The sequence below is a fragment of the Echiichthys vipera genome (genome assembly GCF_963691815.1).
Source record: "Echiichthys vipera genome assembly, chromosome: 23".
Classification (NCBI taxonomy): domain Eukaryota; kingdom Metazoa; phylum Chordata; class Actinopteri; order Perciformes; family Trachinidae; genus Echiichthys; species Echiichthys vipera.
In genome coordinates, this window is record NC_139848.1 from 12,608,724 (window position 1) to 12,632,306 (window position 23,583).

Consider the following 23,583-nt stretch of genomic DNA (forward strand, 5'->3'; position numbering starts at 1 on the left):
AAATGCACGTCTTTACACCTAGGGCATGTTTTCTTGTGATTGAAGTTGTCATCTGTAAGATTTCCATCTAGTTAATTGGCTGTTAAGTTACAATCTATCAAAGGGTGACTTAAAGAGCGAGTCTTTGGCGACATTTCCTTCCTAGATGTAAAGCAGTGGTGGCTGCTGGTCTTTCAAGGAGGGGAAGCTGATTTTTCCGGCCTACATCATAAATGTGTTTGTTTATTTATATGTAAATTCTACCCTTCGTTCCTTTTCAACAAAATGATCTGTGACCTTGTCGTACCAACTAGGCGTCTTTTCCAGGGTCTTGACCAGTGTCCTCTCAATGGCAGCAGAGCTAGGCTGCTTAAACGGCCTTGGACCAACAATAAATACTTTATTAAAGCTGGTATTGTTAGCGAAGAAGTGCTGTCTTTGCATCTGTACTTCCAAAATAACTTGTTTTGGGTGAAAGCACCACAGCCCACTGTCCCATAGACACCCAGAGACGCTGATCACCGATGGGCGGGACAAAGCCCTGCATTTATCCAATGACAGACTAGTTTGGCTGCAGTGGAACAACCTGCTCTATGCTTCCCCTTTGAAGTCAGTAGAAGCTGAGTGTCTGACTGTGTGCAGCGCTGTGGGGATGTATGAGAAGGAAGTTGCTCCGGTTACCTGTGATAAGGAGCTGATTCTGAACAAAAGATGAAGCTTTCTAGCGCGTATTTAGTCAATAAAATATACACACAGCAGTACATATTTCACCACTTTTGGTCTGCTGTTGGTCTGCCGGCCGAGCTTGTCACTAACGTTTATCTGTCAGGCTTGTAGTAAGTGCAGAAGTATAATAGGAACATGTGTGTGTGTGGTTTAAAAAAAAAAAGTCAACCACATAGCAACCATGACAAGATGGAGGGCTCTGAAAGAACAGGCTCTCCTGCAGTTACATCTTACCGTCAAAGAGACCCCTAGAAACAACGTATCTTTAATCTAAGGGAAAAAATGTTTGTGATTTGTTTGGAAGAGATTGCTCAAAGTTTTGAGAAGATATACACTTTATCTATCAAGGATAAATCACATTGTCACAATCAAGATTCAATTAAGTGTCATTGCCAGGTCATGTTGAGAGAGGTAGTGTGAGAGGAGAAGAGGTAAAAAATATTTTATTCCAACTTAATGGGCAACAGTGTTTATATATTTTTATTCTTTATTTTTTCTTTTGTTTCAAACTGCTATTTTTGTCATGAGTACTTTCACATAAGAGATAGATTTTCTGGGATTTTGCACCACAAAGTGAAGGCATGAGGATTATAAATCAACAACATGGAGCTGGAGCTCGCAGAGACACCAGAGACAGCAGAGACAGTAGAGACAGCCAAGTTTACTCCTTTCAACCTTGACAAAGGTTCAAAGATCCACTCCGTATTCAGTATGAATATTTGCAGAGGGTGTCACATTTTGGCGCTGTTCATCATACCCAGTGCGTAAAGGCCTTAAGTACTGTTTATTCTTGTGTGTGAGTATATTACCTTTATTCATGTGTTTATTTTTGTGTGTGCCCAGATGGTGAAGGCAGTGAGTTCCTGAGTGCAGTGAGGAGTATTTGTCTAAAATCAGGCCAAGCAGACACTCTGAACATCCACTACCTGCCCTTCTTCCCAGGCACCAAGTACTGCTCTGTACTGCTAGTTTGCCAGAAGGTCAGTATGTGTGTGTGTGTGTGTGTGTGTGTGTGTGTGTCTCAATTCCATATCAGTTAGATTTTTTTTTTTAAATAATTGAATATGAACTTGAATTTTTAAATTTCCAAGAGCTTTGAACACTTACTGAAGAGAGGTTTATATCTTTTCCATCCAAAAAATGTGTGTCTGTGTGTGTGTGTGTGTGTGTCACGAACGGTTACCGGGAAACGCTGAGAACTGGGACCCAAATGCAGACACGAACACAGAGTCAGGTTTAAGAATTTTAATAAGTAAAACTCGCTTCACAAAGTGCACAGTCAATAATCTCCGAAGGTCCATTCCTCCACGTGGTGATGGCGTCCTCCAGGTTCCAAACAATTAATGAGCTGGAGATGATGGCCACAGGGAGAGCACAAGCGGGTGGAAGGCAGGCAGGCAGACAGGTCGACAGGATAACGGGTGACTGAAGCAAAAAGCACAGAAGCAATTACTAATAGTTATTTCTACACTTCTCCGTGAATCTGAGTACATAAGGAGCCTAGGTTCACAATACACTACCGCTCTGCTGATGAAACAATCTGGTAACAAATGAGTCTCAGGTCCGTCTTAATAAACAGGAAAGGAGGTGATTAGTGCCCGTGAGTTCCACTTGGATCAGCCTGCCCGGAAAACCACGCCTCCAGCTCAAAACAGACAAACACAGAGAGGGGAGATATACAGGGAAACACAGACAGAGGGAGACAAAACACAGAAACAAAAGGGAAGAGAAGGGCTGCCATGATGGAATCATGACAGTGTGCTTCTATATACGCTTGTTGTCAGTTCAATTTTGTTTTCATCACAGCAGAGTACAAAAGGGGAAATGGTTGGAGCCAATCAGAGCCAATACTCAAATACCACTTGCTAATTCCGCACGCACACAGACTATAATAAAACAAAGTGTTATTATTATTGTGTCAGAATTACGTACCTATATACATAGATAATTTGACTTATAGTGCAACACCTGCACATATTGTGCTTTCATTACATTGTTTACACATTAGGATCAGGATTGTGCCTATCATATATTAACAACGATACTGTTATAAAGGTGATAACATTTGTCCTATCTTGATATTAACAATATTGCAACCTGTTAATATTTAGATGTCATGGCTACGCACAGCAGCAAATAATGACTTTGATAATGTGGGAGTGGTTTGATAAGTCAGAGAACCATATTAAAGGTCTGACAGTTGACTTTTCCACCTGGGTGTGAGAGAATTTTTCAAAAATTTAGATGTGTAACTGCATCCAGCTTTTCTCTGCCAGGGTTCTGCCCACTATTTGAGTGCATGTAAACATGTTCAGTACAATTGTGCACTGCAGTGGCTCCTCCTGTGGGGCCACTGCAGTGCACAATTAACAGTACTAAGGCAGGGACACGCCAAGCCGATAGTCACCCCAAGTCGGATCGCCATCAGAGCCTGCTGGTGTGGAGAGTTATTTCCTCTTCATACCAGCGCAGAACCTACATGCTAGTTGGCTGTCAGCGGCAGTCTTTGTGGTGGGTTCAAGTGCCATTTTTTTGGACGAGACACAGGCAGTAGGAGGTGACGCAACACCATTGTCACCACTTTGAAGTCGGTTGGTGTGTCGCTGCCTTTCGAGCGGGGAATTTCCCACAGAGTAACTGAAGCGTGGTAGAGTGTGACTGCTTCTGCTGCTACAACTTATCTCCCTGCATTGTTGCATCGGACACTATTTGTCCTTGAGCATTTTTGTATTTTTTGCACTTTTTGGATATTATAAGAAGAATAAAACTGTTGTTCTTCGATCTCCTGAAAAATACATTTAAAAAAGGAATCAATATATCTAATATAGCTATAAGCTTAAGTAGCTAGCACTACGATTCAGCATTTCTAGCTATTGTGGCTTTACATTATGCCTATGTTTTGTGTATTAGGTATTTTCTGACTGCTGCTTTTGTTGCACTTTTACACAAATTGTGATACCTAATTAAATATCATAGAACAGTTCTGCCTTGTGTTTATTGGAGGACTTCACAATCCTAGCGTAATTGCAAATCCTTGTGAGGACAGTAAAACTAGATAGTAAAGTCAGAGTTAATATTTAACCAAGTGGGCCTGATTCTTTCACAACCATGTTTGTCTCTGTGTCCTTCTAGGTGGGAGACATGGTCTACATGATAAAAGCCAGAGCAGAGTTGCCTCTTCCTTCCCCTCTCACTGCCAGGCCCAGTTCTAACATAGACTCCATCCCCAACAACTCCGGTAGGAAGCCTTTCACCCAGATGATGCTTGTAAAGTGTATGAGGGCCTCACAACACAATCTGGGCAAAACAAATGTTATTTATTGGAGCTGTTTTGCGTTCAACTTATTTTTATGTGCATCACTCACCATTGCAGGACACCAACATAAGTTATCATTAAATCGTTAAACATTTAAATACAAATATCTTCCAAAATCGATCCTGATGCAAAGCCAAAAACATGAACATTATGTTCTTATAATTTTTGACTGCCTCCAGTAGTAATGTTTTCTCTTTATCTGCATCACCTAAATATGAAGAAGTGTATTCATGTGAATTGGGAATCAAATAATGTCAACCTTGATGGGTTTTTTTCACCAGTAGACCCAGCTGTGTGTGTATCACTACTAAGCCTACACTGCAAGGTGGGGCAGGTGTGTGATGAGTTGATGCGTGTGCCGCTGGTCAATATGGCCTGGGAGCAAGCGCTGGCCTTCTGGGGACAGCAAAGCATGAGCACCGACGAACACAGGAGGCGTATGCTGACGCACACTTTACATAGCAGCACTGTGAGGGCGACCACAGCTGTGTGCAAGCTCTTCAAACAACAGGTAGACACAAACTCACTCTGGAATGCAGATGTTTGGCTTTACAGTAGGAAGATGTGTATGGCACATCAGTATTATGAAATGTTCTCCCTGTTGTCCATATTTTACTTGCTTCTTCTCTTGTCTCTTACCAGGCCAAACTGTTGAGAGGTGGTCACCACAATAAACAGATAGAGTACAGTGTGGAGGTTTCTTTGCCACAGTACTTTACTTTACCCAGTACGGTTGCAATACCGATAAAGGAAGACACCAACATACCATGGGAGAATCCTGCAGGTACATATTTAAATACCTGAAGTATTCACTATTGCGTGAATGTTGAGTATACCTGTTTTGTCAGTCTGGTGGCCTATGAGGACAATCTTCGTGTGCTACAGCAGATTCTTTTTGTTGCGTCTGTGAGTGGTTACTGGGACAAATTGGCAGCAAGCCTGAATGATGTTGTCTCTGTCTTGTCCAGCTTTCGTTATACATCCATAATTTGTACTAGTATCCAGTAGCTGCTGGGTCCGTCTTTGACTTTTCACCAATGTTCAGTATTACAAACTCCACCTTTGACAGGTATCCTTGGACAAGGGACACTTTTTTACACCTTGAAGCCTTAAAGGAAACATGGCTTGAAATAGTAAAAATGTATATACAGTATGGTACAAAGTTGAGTATCTCATTAAGCATCTACAAAAATCAAATGGAAATACATTTTCATAACTATTGAAAAAACATGTTTCAAATATCAGCTCAATTTGCTGTTTAGAGCAGTTCTCATGACTGTTTGGGCGTGGCAGATCAGTATCACCTTTTGATTGACAGTTCCCTCATTTTGATTGACATCGCCAGTGACAACCAGCACATACAACAGGTGCTTAGATGTAGCGCCCATAGCCTTTTGGGGGAAATTGTTGAACCGGTCTTGGGGAGAAATGAGTGGTGCATATACGGGAGTCCACCGCGGCTCACCAAAATTGAGGTCCACTGTTTCTCAATGTCCACCATAAATTTAGGTTTTGTCACGTCGTACAAATGACGAAAGATTTTTTTTATGATTGGTTCATGGAATTTATTGATTTATTTACGTAATAAATCTAAAACATAGCCACATCCACTTCAAACCCAGTACCAGTATGAATTGAGATACATTTTTTCTGGCGGCCTCTTTGGCGGGCCTGATTTACGATTACAAGTGAATGCAGCATAACCATTAGTGACGATCTGGACCAACTGCTGTCAGCAGCGTCACTTACATGGCGTAATTACATCTAGCAAGGGCATGTCGCCACAGACACTCAGATTGGAATACTCAGCAAAAAGGCAAGTAGAGGTTTTTTTATTAGCGGGTCATATGATCAATCACCATCGTTTTAACTCACGCTTTGATACATTGTAACTTAAAAGACAATTAAATAGATGACATCTTACGGACTACAACTTTAACAAAAACGTACGATATTTCAAATTTCAAAGAGTTTGTAGTGTATGTACTTAAGATCCTACTTCCCTGGTTTTCATTCTTTTCTCTCAAAGGTCCTTGATCCCCTGGACAAGGTCGTGCGACTGAACTGCCCTAACAGTTTCACTTATGTTCATGTAATATATATCCGCCACTGTCAACACTTATCCTTAGATTGACCACCTCCTCCCATTCCTAAGTCTCCTCTTCCCTCTGTTTGATAGATTGTGGCTGTGTGGACATCCCATTACGGTTCCAGGCGGACTCAGTTGGGCAATTTACATGTCAGGTGGTCCTGAGGTCCTGGTGCGATATTAGGGTCTATGTGCTAGAGGCTCTGGTTACGTCACAGGTAGATATCATATCGGATAATGGAGCTTAGTAAACCTGTGAATGGTATATTAGATGCTGGATTGCTTGTTGCTTTTCGTGTTTTATGGCTAATGTTACTAAAACTATCTAATTTGTGACCACAGGGAGGATCCGTCCATTTGGACTTCAGTTCGCCTGCTCATCGTTCAGTCACGCAAGACATACCACTGGTGAATTAATTATGAATCATTTTAGATATGACTTTCATATGAGAAACTGCTTTGTTGGAAGAGAGTGGTAATCCTGAATAGACAGCAGCCAAAAAGCATGGTTGAAATTTATCTTTGACTAATTATATCACTTGACTGAAAGTAACGTATTCAAAGTTCTAGGTTTGAAAATTAGATGATGTAATGGTTTTGTAAAATTGCTTTTATCGTGTTGCCAAATTGTTTAAGAATGATCGGCTCAAGTTAGCGGTTATATTTTTCTCTCACAGCACAATGAGACCCACCAAGACTGGAAAATGCAAGCTGAGGTGTATGGTGAAGGATTCTCGGGCCCAAAGGTGTTGCATGTGCCTGCAGGGACAAGAGCCTGCTACCCCCTCACCTTTCACCCTTCGGCACAATGCATTGTCACGGTAATACCTTTTTTTTCTTCCTGTGTGGTTTCAGTCAGTGCGTTTAGATGCAGTTTAAAAAACCAATTGTATCCGGGTTAAGTGCATACTCCGGTTTCTCAAACGCCATGTAAACACCGTACCCCTGGTAAAATGGGAGTTCTCATACCCCTGGTCAACAGATCTGGATAACTCCTTCAGTACCCCAATTATTAGTGCATGAAACAGCCTTCCCTGATTAACATCCCCACTCTGCAGTGGTTAATAAAACAGGAAGCAACGGCGCTGACAAACACAAAACAATAGAGCGTGTACCTTTAAACAAAAGGATGGACTTCGCCACAGCAAGTTTCTGTCGTAATTCTATCCAAAAGTCGTCCATTTTTCCTACGCTTGTATTTTTGATAAAGGTCAACCGGAAAAAAACAGCCATATTCCGACCAGCTGTATGTTGGCAGAGCGCCACCTACTGTACCGGAGGTCCAGTTACTCCCGTCATTTTCCCATTTCCAACCTTTCATCTATACACGGGGAAAGTTCAAATATCCGATTATTAGTTAGTTAATAGTTAATCCTAACTGGGGAAAGACCATTTTCGGGTTACTGATATGCATGGAAACGCACTGACTGTTTGTGTTTTACTTGCTTGTTTTCTGTCTTCATTTGCCAAATTCTTGCTATATAACTTCCTTGCTTAGACACTTTATAATAGGCTGTGAAATCTTTATAGTGCAGTGCCATTGAGTTAGTGTGTATTCGGCATAATTCAAGCAGCAACACTGAGGACAAAGCTCACTTTGAAATCCCCTGTCAACAATGCTCATCCACCAAGTCCTCATACTTGGCCTTCCTTCTCATTAGCATCCTCTTAGGGAACAGTCAGCTCAAGTATGAGCACTTATCTAGATACCTCCAACAGCAGCACATTGTCTGGCCTGTTGATGGTATCTGGGATTCTAAGGGCGCACTCACACTGTCTCCTCTGAGGCCAGCATCATCTTCCAGTGCATCTTCTTTTTTTGTAATCGAGCTTTCTTTCTTTTCTTTTTTTTTTGAGAAACAGTCTTTTGATACTGTAAGTGTTCTGCAATTTAGTTAGTTGATCCCTCACGGTGATGAATGATTACCTCACTACTTTCACAAACACTTCTAAGAACGATTTTTCCTTTTCAGAGTGGTTCATTTGTTTAACCGTCATAGGACTAGAAGTTAAAAAAGATCTTTATTTTATGAGAGAGGTAAAAATAGAAGAATTCATTTTCAAACAACTTAAATGTATAGATTATAGATTTTTAAATTTATCTTACACATCTATATTTCATTTGGGTGAAATTAGTTTGTTTGTGTTTGACTGCCTGGACTTCCTCCCTACCGCCAACAGGGCAAGCTGTCCTTGCATAATGACTGTGATGGTACTGAGCACGTGTTCACCCTCAGAGGAGAGGGAGAGCACCCCCTGCCTGTGGACCATTTGGTATTACAGTGCTCCGTGGGTCAAACCACACACACGCAGATTGACGTCCCAAACTACAGCCAGAACAAACTCACTCTCAAGGTATAAGCACACATGCAAATAACTTCCACACATACTGTTACTTACTGACAAGGTACTGGAGCGATCCTTACAGCGTCTGGTTTATTTTTTTAGCGAGGTTTGTTTTCCTTTGGTATTGATACTATGAAAAGCAATAATTCAATTTAATTCAATTTTATTTATAGTGCCAAATCATAACAAATGTCATCCCCAGACACATTACATATAGAGTAGGTAAACACCACACTCTATGACTTATTACGATTAACAGAGACCCAATAATTCCCCCATGAGCAGCAACAACTTGTTGCTTGATAAAAGATATATTGATGGACCATGAACATTTTGGGCCTTGTATCATAATTAATATATAATTTGAAAAACTATATTTGTAGAATACTAAATAGAATGGTAGAATAATGAATTTCCATGTGGTTTGACGGACGGCGTTGCTTCGATTGTGTCACTTTGCATCTGTTTGAATGCGTGCCTTCTAGACTGGCATGTATTCTCCTTTTTTCCTCCGTATTCATGCTTCTTCTCCGTCTCGTGTGTTTGTGCTACATGCGTATGCACATGCACATAGGTGGTGACAGATCTAGCTGTTATAAGTGGCACCTCCTCCCTGGAGATTAAACCTGGTCACTGCGCTCCATACACCCTTGCTGTGTCAGCGTGGAAACGAGGAAAACAGACCGGTGATTTTTTATTCTTCCCCTGGCTGCATGTTTCTGATTGTTGGGGTTTGTTTGTATGTGACGTGGAAGGCTTACTTTGTTTATCTAATTCTATTACATATGCTGACACACACAGAATAATACACTCTTGTTGTTGTTTGTTTCTATGCCTGTTTTAACACCTACATTGGAATGCTTTGGTTTTACTATTTACAGTAATTTTGGGGTGTTTTTGTTGCATGTTTTTAGGTCAATTTGTATAAACAGGACATCTACAGTATGCTTGCATAGGCATGTTAGGATAAGGGTTAGTTTACATGTGTGAGTGTACAAAATTCTCATGGTGTGCAACATTAGTTGTAGAAATTAGATAAAGCTAATATAACTAGACACATAAATACATTCATTAAAAAAAAATAAACCTGAACCTTTATCCACAATTTTTCCTGCAGGCTGTTTGTCATTTGTCGAAAGTGATGACATGCAGGAGGGAGACAAGCACAAAGGTAAGCTCTACCGTACCATAAACTGTACAGTGTGTGTACATTTATACGTTTACATTTATACCCGATTTGTACTTCTGCACCTCTCATCCAGGAAATGACCGCGGATGCTATGAGGTGCATTTCTCGCTAGAGATCATTTGTGAGCCAGCAGCGCCCGTCAAGTCCATAGATGTACAGTGTGCTGCTCAGGTACGTTCTACAAACACACCTGCAATCTTAAGTGGATTGCCTGTTGAAACTTACCTTCAGGGAACTAAAAATTAGCATCTTCATATTTCTCGGTTCAGGGGAGTGTTTTCAGAGACTACAGATGTAAAGAAATCATTTTTATTGAGGTTTGCTGAATACTGATTGAAGAAAAGACACTTACGGATACAGATTGTACTCTTGCCTGTTAAAGGGAAGGATTTCGTCACCACTGTGTGCACAAGATTGCTGGATTAATACTGTATAATAACTATAATTATAATATTTTTATTATAGTGTAACTTGTCTCTGTCCATGGGGGAGTTGTTGTGTCTGTAAATCATGAATAAGTCATAGTGTGGTCTAGGTCTACTCTAAATGTAAAGTGTCTTGAGATAGCTTTTTTTATGATTTGGCACTGTAAATAAAATTGAATTGAATTGAATTACTTGTTTTTTACTCGGTTTCATGTAGTGTTTACCTGTTGGAGGTTGTGTAGCTGTGTCCAGAGGTTGAATGTTACCCTTGTTACTGCTTCAGTCGGATGTAATGGATGCGTTTGCGGGGTTTGGCCATTGACGGTGAATTCATCTTTCAAGAGGAAGTTTATATACGAGAAAATATGATATGACCTAACAGTGTCAATACAATAAAAATATCAGTGATTGCACAAGTTGTGGTAAAAAATAATTTTGGTAGATTTCGGTAAAACGGCATTTCGAAAACGTTGAAATTCAGACTCTTTCCTCAACTGCATTTATCACTCTGCAGTGATAAAATCAATCAGTTACAAAGTGCATGTGTTTTTCTTCCATTTCCTCCCATATCTTGCACCTCTGATCTTTTGTGTGGTGCTGCTTTTTTCCCATTTTTACTGTTCAACACCTAAAAAAAATGACAGAAAATCCTTAAATATCCCCCTGAGGCCTGTCATTTTATGGCTGAAATTGCTGCATTTTGGAAAAGAACTGTTGCGCGAAGCAAATACAGTCTGCTTTCAAAAACCCTTCAAGTGTGATGACTTGTACTTCTTTCAATTTCATTTAATCTGGTGAAAATGCAAATGCAGATCGCAATACAGCTTATAATTAAGGCAGAAATGATAACGAAACACCATTTATTGTACGACACACGATAGTTGTAGACTAATTGCACAAATATTGGTGTCCTCTATGATAACTTTAATTTGAAACAAACAAACAAGAATTTAAAGTCCGGCTCCGATAAAAATTGTGTTTTGAAGTTGCGTATGGCTCGATTTTTGACACTACAAGTTGTTTGGAATATTCAGCGTACACAAGTGTGATGGGGAAAGTTGAAACCTCCAGTGCACAAACACAGAAAATGGGCTTCACAGTGCATTATGAGACATCTTGTGTCAGGTAATTAAACTTGTGAAATGAAAAAAAATTGCATATTCCTATATTGAGAAATTTTAAATGAGGTAGAAGGAATATTTGAATGTGTTAATTATATATTTAATGTCTGAAGATAACATTTCACACAGATATACGTATGTGTAGAGGGGATCTTTAAGTGTCTGAAACACATCATTAAATTGTAATAGTGTGATGGTTTAGTAGTCAGATATTAGAGGAGAGAAGCCATCTGTAAGTTGGCAAGATAATAGACACTGTATTCATACTGAGACTAATGTTCTGTAGGTGCCTATTTGATTTATACTGAAAGAAGGTGGAAAGAGTTAACTCATTTCATGGTTATTATTATTTTTAGTATTATTATATTTCTAACATGCAGACCCAAAAGTAGTGTTTCTGCTGCAGGCCATTGTTACAGGAAAATGTAATCTTCCTTATACGCTTTGATCAAAAGTCTATCAGAACATCACAGAGGGGGGAAAAACAGTTGTCATCTTTGAAACGCTGTGTTCTCAGGGCTCAGTAGCCATAGAGATCCCTGTGAGAAACCCACGAGGAGAACCTCTGATGCTGGATGTGTACCTGGAAGGCGACGACCTGAGTGGCGCCAACTGGGTTTCGATTCCCCCACGGGAGACTCTCACCTACAAAGCTACATTCTCCCCTGGCAGAGTCGGGAAGAGCACTGGCAGGTATGACTCACAGCACTGTAGCTGGCCAACTTTTTTTCCTTTTTTTTTAATATTATCTAAAAAGACATATTTGCCTGGAATTTGAGACCATATTGCAACCATGACCATTCATTGTTTTTGGAATACAATTTTACAGACCTCAACATGTGCTTGATAATAAAATAATCCCATCAATTCTGTACATATAAAGTATTTGCATAGGTTTAGTGTCTGTTCTCTGCCAGTGTGGTGTTCCAGTCAGAGCTGGTGGGGGAGTTCTGGTATCAGCTTGAGCTTTATGCTCTTCCTCCTCCGGTCGTCACGCTACCACAGGTCTGCTGTCAGCTGGGCAAGTAGGTGCATACACACACACACACACACACACACACACACACACACACACACACACACACACACACACACACACACACACCAAGACACTCAGTATCTCTATGTAGGGTTATTGGCTGGGACTTTGTGCACACATGCTGTACGATACACAGGAATAGTGCAAAAGTGAAGAAATGGATATCGTTAAAAGGCAAAATAAAAGCAAGATTTTTGACTTTGCTGTGTATTTTTCACAATCTTGGAAATATATAGTACCCTATCGGCTTTCCGATTGGGATTTCAGGTGTGGAAGAAGGTGGGACAGGAATCCCAAGGGTTCACCAAAGCAATTCCAGTCAAAAGCAACGGGGCTTGGTTATTTGTCTAGGTCCAGTTGTTTTTGACTGAAATCGCTTTGGGGATAACGATGACCTGGACAAATGAGAACATTCACAGGCTCAATCACGAGGGTTGTATGTGGATGAATGAATGTGAGGTTCAAAATACATGTTCCTTAAATTGAGTAGTTGAGTTATTGATTATTTAAATGTTTCTGTAAAGGTTCCTCTTCTTTGATGAATGTGTGGGGAATTGCCATTATTGGGATAAAGTGACTTGACTGGTTAATTGACAGCACTTTACTACGGTCTTTGCTCTGACCGTAACATTAATTTGACAGCTGCCCACAAAAAGTAACAGCTCAAATCTGCATTTATTTGTTTAAATTCAAACACAAATTTATTCTGCAACTGTTAGTACTGAACACCCTTATTAAAAAAAAACCTATACAATCATTACTACACTTTACATTTCACTGCCTGACTTTTTATATTTGTATATTCCTGCTGTATTAAACGTTCTACTACAGCTTCCTAATCTTTTCGTCTTGTATGATTTTACTGTGTTTTCACCTTGCTGAATACAAATTTGTGTGCATGTGTTTGTGTGTGTCAGATGGACCAGCCAGACCATTCCTCTGGTTAACCCAACAGCTGAGACTCTGGAGCTGATTGCAGCCAACAGTAACCCCAGAAACTACACACTGGAAATGCATTCAGGAAGTACTGTTAGTACTCACAGTCACACTTACCTTTGTGCCTCATCCTTACTTGCATCAGCTCAGTATTCCATCCCGTTATTTCAGAATAAAGCGTCATTTTTCACAGCACGCATCTTAAGTTACCTTTATATTGCCCCTGGGGAAATTGATTTATCTTTGTCTGTGATATTCTTTGTACTTCAATGGATGTATGACTGAATTTGCTTTGGAATTCATCTCTTAAAGAACCACAGAGAACGATGTATCTTTTGATCATTATTATTTATTTAGAAATAATTATTTATTTATGGATTCTCTTTCATGAATGCTATTCAGATAGCTTAAATTTATTAGATAGATAATATTAAAATACAGAGTAAAAGTAAAGTTATTTCCATCCATGATTTCATTTATCACCGTTATGGGTTGTTCAACATTAAGACCACAAGGGGGCGTTCTGTTTGTTTTCATGTCCGTTTAGAAGAGATCAAAGTTCGAACTGTAGAAGAGGAAAAGTATCAGTTGGTAATCGTTGGAGGAAGTTACCTTGTTATTTTCTGTTAGTCGTCATTTTTATCGTACTGTGTCTTTTTCGTCAGTAAAAAAAAACAGAAAAGACAATGAGAAGTCCTGCTTGGTTTTAGAAGCTGCTGCTAGTTCCCACACAGTATACTTAGACACTTGATAACACAGTTGTTGTCTTTTTACCAAGAGTTGTCAGCCGTTGTGAGTTGAAAAGGAAAAATACTTGCTGTATATCCGTGGATTGCCTAGCAGTGTGATTTAAATGATTTGAGCATGAGTGTGTTTATCCTCCATAACTGTCCCCGTGAAAGCTATTCCCATGTGTGTGTGTGTTCCAGGTTATTGTGGAGCCCCACTCCTCCACCGAGCTTGGTGTCCGTTTTAGTCCCTCATCCATCGGAGAGGGGAACCACATGGCAAAGATCACTTTCACGTGCCCTCAGGTGTATACGCGCACAAACACAGAGAGAAAATGGATAAGATAAATCACTGTCTCCCGCCTTCACGCGCACACAAGAATACATATGGACAAGAAATCACTTATTTTTTATCAGTCTCAATCATCCATCCGAAACGTGGAGAGATCAGAGAACATCATAAAGCTTTTTCATTGGCAAATTGCACAGTTTATTTAAGGCAAAGGAGGCTGTTCACTAGCGCCGGGTGATAAAAACAATACAAACAGTGACTAGACAAATAGATGAGTCTTCCTTCTGAATAAACATCAAGGATCAGCTCTGAGAAGAACAGGTTTACTTTCACATGAATACAAATGTTTGAACTACCCTCCCCCCACCCTTCTCAACTGCTAGTGTACAAAGGTCTATACAATCGGTGTAACGGTGGGGCATGGGACAGCTCCCTTCGATAGCTCAGTTGGTAGAGCGGAGGACTGTAGTGGCTGATTCAGGAATCCTTAGGTCGCTGGTTCAAATCCGGCTCGAAGGAGCCACTTTTTCGGTGAGCGTTTTTAACGACACAATGACAATAAAGGCATTCTAATCAACACAATGCTTGCTTTTAACATGTTAAGATATACACAATGTAAATCAATCTTTAATGTGAATGAACTCCCCTTTTAATTTTTACTGTTACAGGTTTTATGTATTATGTATTTATTGTGTTTTTAACTTTAAATGCAATATACAGCGGTGTAATTTTAATTTTAACCTGCAATCAATTCAATTATTCATTTATTTATTCTTCTATGAATAGCAACAGTGTAGTCATACATAATAGTAAATCATCTCAAGCATCCAAGTTCACAAAATGTTTCCCAAAAATAATGATTTGCGATAGTAGATAACTATAAATAATATCAATAAATAGTCAGTCCTACTAAAAGCGTGCAATGTATGCAGATGTCGCTGGATTAGCTCAGATACAACCATAAGAACAGCTCTCCCACTTGTGTCATGTGCTAATCTGTTTCTCTCTTTCTGTAGTTGCAGGAATGGTGTGTGTTGTTGAGTGGGCGCGGCCTTATTCCAGAGTGCGAGGAGCCTCTGAGCATCTCGTCCCTGGTTGACTCCAGTGCCTCCATCACCATACCCTTCACAAACCCCACTGATCTCTCAGCCGTGCTCAATATCACACTCACAGGTCCCAGGCACTGTCTTCTCGTCACTCATTCGTTCTTGTCGCATGCATGTGACACACTCAAACGTGTGCGTTATACTGTTTGTATTTCTTCTCAGATGACGAGCCGAGTGGGGCTCCCAACTGCCATCAAGTCTCTACCGACAAGGAGGTCTTTTCTATCCCTCTGAACCACACTGAAGGTGTATTAACGATTTTCTGTGTTTTTATGGTCCGATTTTCTGTTGTTGTATTACGAGAAAATGTCCACTATGCTCCCAACTAACAGTTCCCGCACACTGTGCTTGACGTCATTTCTTTGGATCGAAATGAAAACAAAACTGACCTTTAAAGCTGCTCCAATCAATATTGTCTACACTGTATATTTTTAATGGATCAAATCAGGATGTGTAATGTAAAATGGTTGATTTGTAGTGAAAAACTCACAAAGAATGATCAATTTTCTTCATTCTTTTGGCTCGCTCTCATCAGTCTTTTTACAGCAGCAGCAGGCAGCTTTTTGAAGCGAAAAATCCAAATACGGTATATTAAATATATTAAATACCATATATTTTGCTCATGAGTCAGCGGAATATCTATAAAATATTGACGTAGTCTCTGTGACAACCATAGGTTTATGAGGCAGCCTGGCTTGAAGCTTCCAGACTAGCAAAGGCTAACATGCTATGCTAAGAAGCTAGCTAGACTACTTCATCAGGAAGGGCAGAGAGGTGGTAGCCTGAAGACGAAGTTAGCGGCTGTATCAACTTAAATTTTGGCAGCGCCGGCCGCAGCAGCATAGGTCACAGCAAGCTGGAGGCCAGCAGCAGCCCTGGGTCTAACCTGTACATGGCAGCAACCAGTGCGAGTAGTCTGTGAGCAAGAGTCCAACCCTGACACTGTGGACCCAACTGAAGGTCTCCCTCTCCCCAGTCAGAGAACACAAATAATAAATAAATACAATAAAATATATATATGAAAACAAATAAAATCAAATTCTGTCAGAAACGCTGTACTTAATTAGGGCTGAAATTAAAAAATAATGCCTGCAATTAAACGGAAAGCAGCAGGGACTCAGCAGTCCACAAAGTTGTTGCCCTCGCTACACATATTAGCTACTCTGTTTAAACAATGTTAGGCTTGAAAAACATGCACACATGCGGAAATTCAGTCCGCTAGGTGCTAGGCTCAGTTCCACAGTGTGAACCCTGAAACACTGCAGCACTGTGCCGTCCGCCTCAACCGAGAGTGGCGAAATGCAGGATGAGTAGCAAATAACTGCGCAGTCTGATGTGTGTAATCTGTGTGGTTATACAGTAGCAGCCTGATGTTGTTTTTTATTGCGATTTAATGAAGGTAAACACAAAGGATAACAATGCACTCGTTGCGCTGGCTCCCAAAACTGTTTTGTGGATGCTAAAGCAGGGCTGAAAGACAGTGAATATTGGTCTTGCATTCATCAGGAGGACACAAACACAACTCCAGATGAATGCTAATGTTGTTCTCTCATTGCTGGATGTGTAAATAGGCACGTATACGAAGTAAGAACTTTCTCAAATATAGTTTTTTTTTCCTGTTGCCCCTACTGACTACAGAAAAACAATTAATGCGGCCATAACATTTTTTCAAACCTGTAAATGTAAGTTGGCTGTGTTTAAGTGAGACAAAATCCTTTCAATTGGCAACAAAACAGATCAAAAAATATCCAGCAGATGTTCAGTGTGTTTTCAGATTTTAAAGAAAGTATGATAAATGTTCTGTTACCGACAGTGGGAATGTGGAGGACTTTTAGTCTTCATCAGCTTCTAAATAAATCTACCTGGGACGTTCCAGCAAAGATAGCTTTCGTAGAAGTTTGTTTCCTTTAACTTGAAATCAGCCTCCATGGTTTTGCAGATGTCCACATGTGAACCAATTGCCATGTATGTTTTATTAGCTGTGGTTACCAGAGTGAATGTTTTTCTCATTTGGTTCCTGGACAGAGAGCATTTAAAAACACGTTGATGACTGTCCTCCGTCTTGGCTGCAGGTATACAGATCTGTGAAGGGGGGACTTTTGATGTGCCTGTAATGTTTACGCCTAACTCCATGGAGCCACAACAGGCCTGGCTCTGCATCGCTATGAAGCCATGCAGCAGCCCAGGCAACAACAGTACCTTCAGGACGGATGACGAGAGGTGTGTATGTCTTATCGTCTGCATAAGAAGCTATGCCTGGTCTCTAGAGATTCATTTCTTTTCTCTACCATACCAATACATTCAGTCCTCAGTTTAATGTAGAAGCAAGTATCCTTAGCTCTGTGAATAAGAAAAAAGAAAATTGGATTTCTTACATGCTGTACACCGCTGTTGGTCTGGTATTAGATTTTGTCCTGCCACAGGTACCCTTCATTAGTAAGATGCCTGGCATGTATTCAAATTCAGTACTGGTTCATTGCTAAACCTAAATACTGTGTAAATACTGTGTACTCAATATCAAAATCCGTATTCTAGGTCAGAGTCGGAATTGTCAACCATCTGTTGGATTTACCTTCTCTGTGGGATTCCCGTGGAGGAGCCTGTTGAGAACTGTCCACTTGGCGTGGTCCACTGTGAAGCAGGCTGCCAGCTGGAAAGGAAGGTGGATGTACTGCTCACCGGATGTGTTCCGGGAAATCAAGACGGGAAAGGACATGAAGGTGTGTGCCAGTTTGTGATCTTTACTCTTTGTTTTTTTAGAGTCCAGGTGGTCTTGCGATATCAGAAAAACACTTTTGAGGATCGTTTTTTAAACCTTTTCAGGGTCATAAATTCTGACATTGTTGGAAATTGTCCTCACAGTCGGGGATATAGTACTGTCTAGTACTGTACTACTCCAAAAGCAGACAGAGGGATATGTTTTTTGAAAGATTACCAAATGATTACAGCATCTTTTCGCAAAAATGTAGTAAAAAACTGTCCGAACTCACATCTATCATCTAAAACTGCACTTTCTGTAGACCTTGCAAAAGAGACCACACTGTTAAATTAAATCATATAGTTCAACACAATAATGTCATATTAATTGTCATATTAATTGTTACTAACAGAATACCAGATGTAAAATATTTTGAGGGAATATCATTTAAAGATTACGGTTTTGTTTTTGCCTACTCAAGAATTCTGCTCATAGGAGTACCACAGTGTAATTAAACCAAACTATTGTCTGATTACTCAGTAATTGTGTGCCTGTGTGTATAACGAGTCAGTGTATAGCTAAAATCAAAATGTTTGTCTCTTGAAACTGTAAAATTCATTTTGCACTAAAGTTCTCAATTCCGTACTCAGGACTTTTCATTTATCATTATTCAATTCACACAGGGGTTTACAAAAATAAGCGTAATCATGTGGTTGTTTCATAGACTATTTATTCATTAAATCACCAGAAAACACGCTAGATCCTGATATATATTGAATTTTTGAGATACATATCGAGAGACATGAGACATATCTCCCAGCCTTAGATAGACCTAGACCAAAATGTTTGTAAATAGTAATGCATCCATTTGAACTTTTTAATTCTAATATTGATTCTGATACCAAAACTGAGTCCCCCTGCCAATACTAATTACTAATCTAATACCTCTGCTCTCTCTCTCCGAATTTAAAATGTGTATTACATTTCCTGGCTGCACTAAAGTCATTGGGATCATTCTTATGTGAGTTAACATGAGGCTGTACAAATAAGCAGTGGAGAACCACATGACACAGCAATGGCTGTGTATTTAATGAATGGGGAAATTGTTTTAACTGTCACCTAGTGACTACATTGATTATGTGATGAGATGTGCCAGGATCTGTCGGATTCAGCTCAGCATGTGATTGATTGATGATTACGTATAATTGCTTGACAGTAATTAATTAAAGCACCACACATTCGAAACAAAGAACACGTCGGGCCGTAATCAGGTGGGGATGTAAGAGAAAAATGACTTAATGCATTGTAGTTTTTTTTACCCTGCAGAGTCTGCATGGAGATGAAGTTAGTTCATATTCAACCTCTGAAAAATAAGACCTTAAACCGACTGGAGAGCGCAAACAGGATCATGTTCAATCTTTCTGATGCATGTAACACACTGTTACAGCGGTAGAATTACTGGTGCTGTAAGCAAATAAAAACCTAACAAACTGCATCATGCTGCTGTGAGTTGATGCTGCACTCTCTGTCCTGTGAGTGAGTCAGATTTTTTTGATGCCACAAAGGCCACAAGATATAAAAAAACAACAGGATTTTGATTCAACTGCAATAGACAATTCCATTTCTAAAAGCATGAATTAGCATGAATTAATAAACATTGTAAAACTTAAACAAATAAAAAAACACTTTTTAGAATTCATATTATAAGAAGGTTTAGCCCATAAGGACTTGTCTATATTAATTAATTCAACGTGTTGATATCTTATGGTTGCGGTCTGATGAGATTTGATATGAGTATATATTATGACTTATATTAACATAACATCCGTAAGCATATAATGTGGGATACAGACATATACACTTTTAGTTTACATCATATCAGATTTATGTATGGGATTGTTCCCTATGGAGAAGTAGTCCATAACATACATTAATGTCAAAATAACACTTATAATTCAACATTTTAAGTACAGTTTTTTTTTCAGAGCTGATGATGGAATTAACTAACCAGTGAGTCACCCCGCTTCATTCCCATCTTTGTCAAGAAATGGTCTCCCTTGTAAAAAAAAAAAAATGGGACAAACGTGGTTAAATAAAGGCAAAATAAAAAAGTGCACATACGCAGTACAGACGTAGCGTTTCCCCCTCATCTCTGTTGAGAGTTGCACACGCAGTTTCGATCGTGTAGCGATTCCGTAAGAAACAAAACGAGAGCTCTGTCATATTTTTTGACTGTCACATCACACGTGTTGATTACATTACTGTCGACAAATCAAGTAAACCCACATTAATGTTCCATTGCCGGGGCCAACCGACAACAAACAAATCCCACGCTGCTACACAGCAATGCAAGTTTCCTCACACAAAAATAATGGTACCGTGTATTTCAAGATAACGAGACATCCCTATTGTGAAGCACTGGCAGGATGTGGAGAGTGAAAACAGGAGCTTGACGCATTGAAATTTGTTCACATATGAACAGAGCTGAAAAGCATTATACGTCTGACCGATACCCGTTATACATTTATAACCATAATAAGGTCAATACACGGACATATATCGATCTGAAGTCTTGGATGGGTCACCAGATGTACAGAGCCTGGGTAAAATAATAGAATAGAATACAATAGAATGGGAATCGACTACAAATAGAAATAGAAGACACAAAATAGACATCACAAGACAAAAAAAAAGCCTCCACAACCAAGATAGGTAAAGTAAAAATAAGTTTAATATAGCACTATAATAAATGAAAACCATTTGATGGATGTGGATGTGATTATTGCACTGGAATAAAAGTACATAGTGGTACAAATTAAATGTTAACTTTACGCTGTTTAGGATGTAGTTATTGCACTAGAATAAAGAATATACATGAAACTTATAGAAAAGTACTATACTGGTGAATGTAGTCTTTTTTTCTGGTGGTCATTGCACCAGCCCAGTTACCTTCTTCCCACTTCTTACTTTCTAACAGTTTCCCGGGTGATGGCGGAAGACTTCCTGTGCGCAGTTCGTTCAGACAGCGAAACGGAGCACTCGGAGGCCAAGGACTGTCTCTCTGTCTCTGCAGAGGCAGCGAGGAGGGACCCTGAGACTGGCATCGTAACACTCACCCTTAATCTAGTCTACGCTCCCCTCAGGCCGTGCAGGTACATACACACGGAGAAACATGTTCAGTTAGTAATGTTTTTTTGCAGAGATTCAGTAGCTTTTCAGTTAAATCATACATTTCACTCCACGGGCTAAAGCAAACAATCATCTTGCACATTCAAGAGAAAACATTATGAATGCACATAGAAAAAAAAGAAACCATGCAGGCTCATTTTGAGGCACACAAACCAGAGAGACACACCACATTAATCGCCAAAAGACCAGAGAAAGTTTCATTCACAAACACTCGTTACCAGAGAGAACCAAACGCGCACGCACACACACACACACACACATACATTCAAACACAAACACAAACGTGCTGTGAGAGAATTATGCAGATTCTGACAGAGGCACAAAAACCCCTAAAAAGTTAAAAAGCACACGAACACACACACACACACACACACACACACAAGCACAAAATATGCACACCCCCTTTGTGGGGGAAAAAAACAAAAGGATGCTAATAATACGAAAAACAAAACAAGCACATACAGCCCTGCACGTTCTCGCTCTCTCGCACACACACTCACAGACACACACACACACACACACACACACACACACACACACACACACACACACACACACACACACACACACACACACAACAGGAAAGAAGGCATACTCCCTCTCTACAGATAACACACTTGCATTGAACGTCGTGAGTAAACACTGCATTCATTTATCTCTTTCTCTCTCTCTCTCTCTCTCTCTCTCTCTCAGGTGGGTGTGGCCTCTGCATTCATTTATTACTAACTGTCTACATGTGCTGAGTCTTAATGTTTTGAACTAAAGATTGTGGTGCTCTCTCAGAGGTAAAAGGGGGATGCCAGCTCATTAGCCACCTCTACTTAAAGTGTAATTCCGGCGCCAAATCATCCCATGGTCTTTTTCGGCAGTTAGATACGTCAGAAAATCCATCGAGACAGATTTTTTTTGTGTAACAACTATTACCGGAGACTGATAAGCTCGGGGCATTACGGTGTGTCCACAGAATTGAAATGGGGCGTTTTGATGACGTGAGGTGAATGTGTGTCAAAAGAGTTTAGAAAAGAGCAAAAAAAAAAAAAAAAAAGTAAACACGCTAAGCAACCGTGAACATGACTAAATCGAGGGCTTCGAAAGAACAGACTCGCCTGCAATTACATCTTACGGCCAAAGAAACAACGTGTCTCAAATCTCACGGGTTACAACTTAAAGGGAGTTAAAAGTGCATCAGACAGATACATCAGACATAAGCCACTCAGTAAAGGAGTGTTGTTTATACCAGTATACTTATTCTTTCACCACAGTTTATTTCAGTTTGGAGTTCTGTTTCACCGCAGCTTAAAGGAGCCCTGTGGAGTTTTCTCATAAACAGACAAAAGGTGTATTGACATTCAGTGTTAGTTGTTTAGGTTTCCGTCCTCAACATTAACAAAGCAGATTCTACGTACCTATCTCTCTATTGTCCTCCGTACTGTACATTTTATGCAACATCCTGCTGAGTGAAGAGGACGGTCATTTATCAGCTCCCGTCTTCATCTACGGAGTCCATTAATGAGCCATGCCCTGGTAGAATCAATACCTCCGAGAGCTAATGAGTTCTCCATGAGGAAATGACGGGGGGTGTGGTGTCGCTAATAGGCTCTTCCATTATCTGCATGTTATTTCTCTGCTGTGGGTGGTGAGATTAGGAGACCAGGTATCGCAGACTGACAGCGGGAATATCAAAGGCCGTTTTAGTGAATCGTGTTTCTTGAGACAAATAGGAATGCTCAAACTTTTCCAGATGGATTGGTTGAGGAATGACTTGAAGAAAACACACAAGTGGAACACACACTAAATTGGAGCTGCAAACTGCATCCAGGTTTTATATTTCCAGTGAAAGCCTAATGCAGCTTCTCTCACTCATCATTTATCTTTCATCTTGACTGCAGAATTTACCATTGTTTTACTTGTGGTATTTCACAGTAGGGCCAAAATCTTCTATCCCGGTATAGATCATTTCATATATCAAACGAGGTGAACCCCATGAAATTTACCCTCATATGAAGAATAAATGCGTCACTCGTATTTCTGTGTTTTCGCCTTGCATTGTTTGATCGCTTGTTGTTGTTACTGTGTTTGTTGGTCATAGGAATGGTTTATATGAGCGTGTAGAAGAGATTCTTAGCTTTCTGTTGGTATGCAGCATGTGTGTCTGTATGCAAGCTACATGTTGCTGCAGAGGGGGATGTTGTTATACTACCTGTACACCCTACACCTATCGGGGTTATTCTTTAAAACAACTGACGAGGGGTTCAAGTATTTGGGGGTGTTTATTACCAGCTCCTTAAGGGAACTTTTTTAAAAGAACTTCCAGCCGCTATTGGATAAATGCAAGTACGTCTAAATGGGCAGGCCTTCCCCTGAAAAAATGTAAACGGAGATGTATAAAGAGAAGAATACAGAC

The 23,583-nt window shown here is 40.0% G+C and overlaps 1 protein-coding gene across 1 annotated transcript in view; it reads left to right on the forward strand.

The window, feature by feature from the left end:
* Positions 1–23,583, forward strand: part of LOC310964771 (cilia and flagella-associated protein 47-like) — a gene marked incomplete at both ends in the record, with an annotated part of 63,013 nt that overhangs the window by 36,468 nt on the left and 2,962 nt on the right. The window contains 19 exons of the mRNA XM_083938029.1: positions 1,549–1,685; positions 3,838–3,943; positions 4,306–4,532; positions 4,664–4,805; positions 6,201–6,328; positions 6,453–6,518; positions 6,788–6,931; positions 8,292–8,465; positions 9,031–9,142; positions 9,574–9,627; positions 9,719–9,816; positions 11,709–11,884; positions 12,109–12,216; positions 13,148–13,259; positions 14,096–14,200; positions 15,203–15,359; positions 17,365–17,512; positions 17,828–18,012; positions 20,968–21,142. Coding sequence (XP_083794155.1) covers positions 1,549–1,685; positions 3,838–3,943; positions 4,306–4,532; positions 4,664–4,805; positions 6,201–6,328; positions 6,453–6,518; positions 6,788–6,931; positions 8,292–8,465; positions 9,031–9,142; positions 9,574–9,627; positions 9,719–9,816; positions 11,709–11,884; positions 12,109–12,216; positions 13,148–13,259; positions 14,096–14,200; positions 15,203–15,359; positions 17,365–17,512; positions 17,828–18,012; positions 20,968–21,142 — 2,554 coding nt within the window. The remainder of the gene's footprint in view (positions 1–1,548; positions 1,686–3,837; positions 3,944–4,305; positions 4,533–4,663; positions 4,806–6,200; positions 6,329–6,452; positions 6,519–6,787; positions 6,932–8,291; positions 8,466–9,030; positions 9,143–9,573; positions 9,628–9,718; positions 9,817–11,708; positions 11,885–12,108; positions 12,217–13,147; positions 13,260–14,095; positions 14,201–15,202; positions 15,360–17,364; positions 17,513–17,827; positions 18,013–20,967; positions 21,143–23,583) is intronic.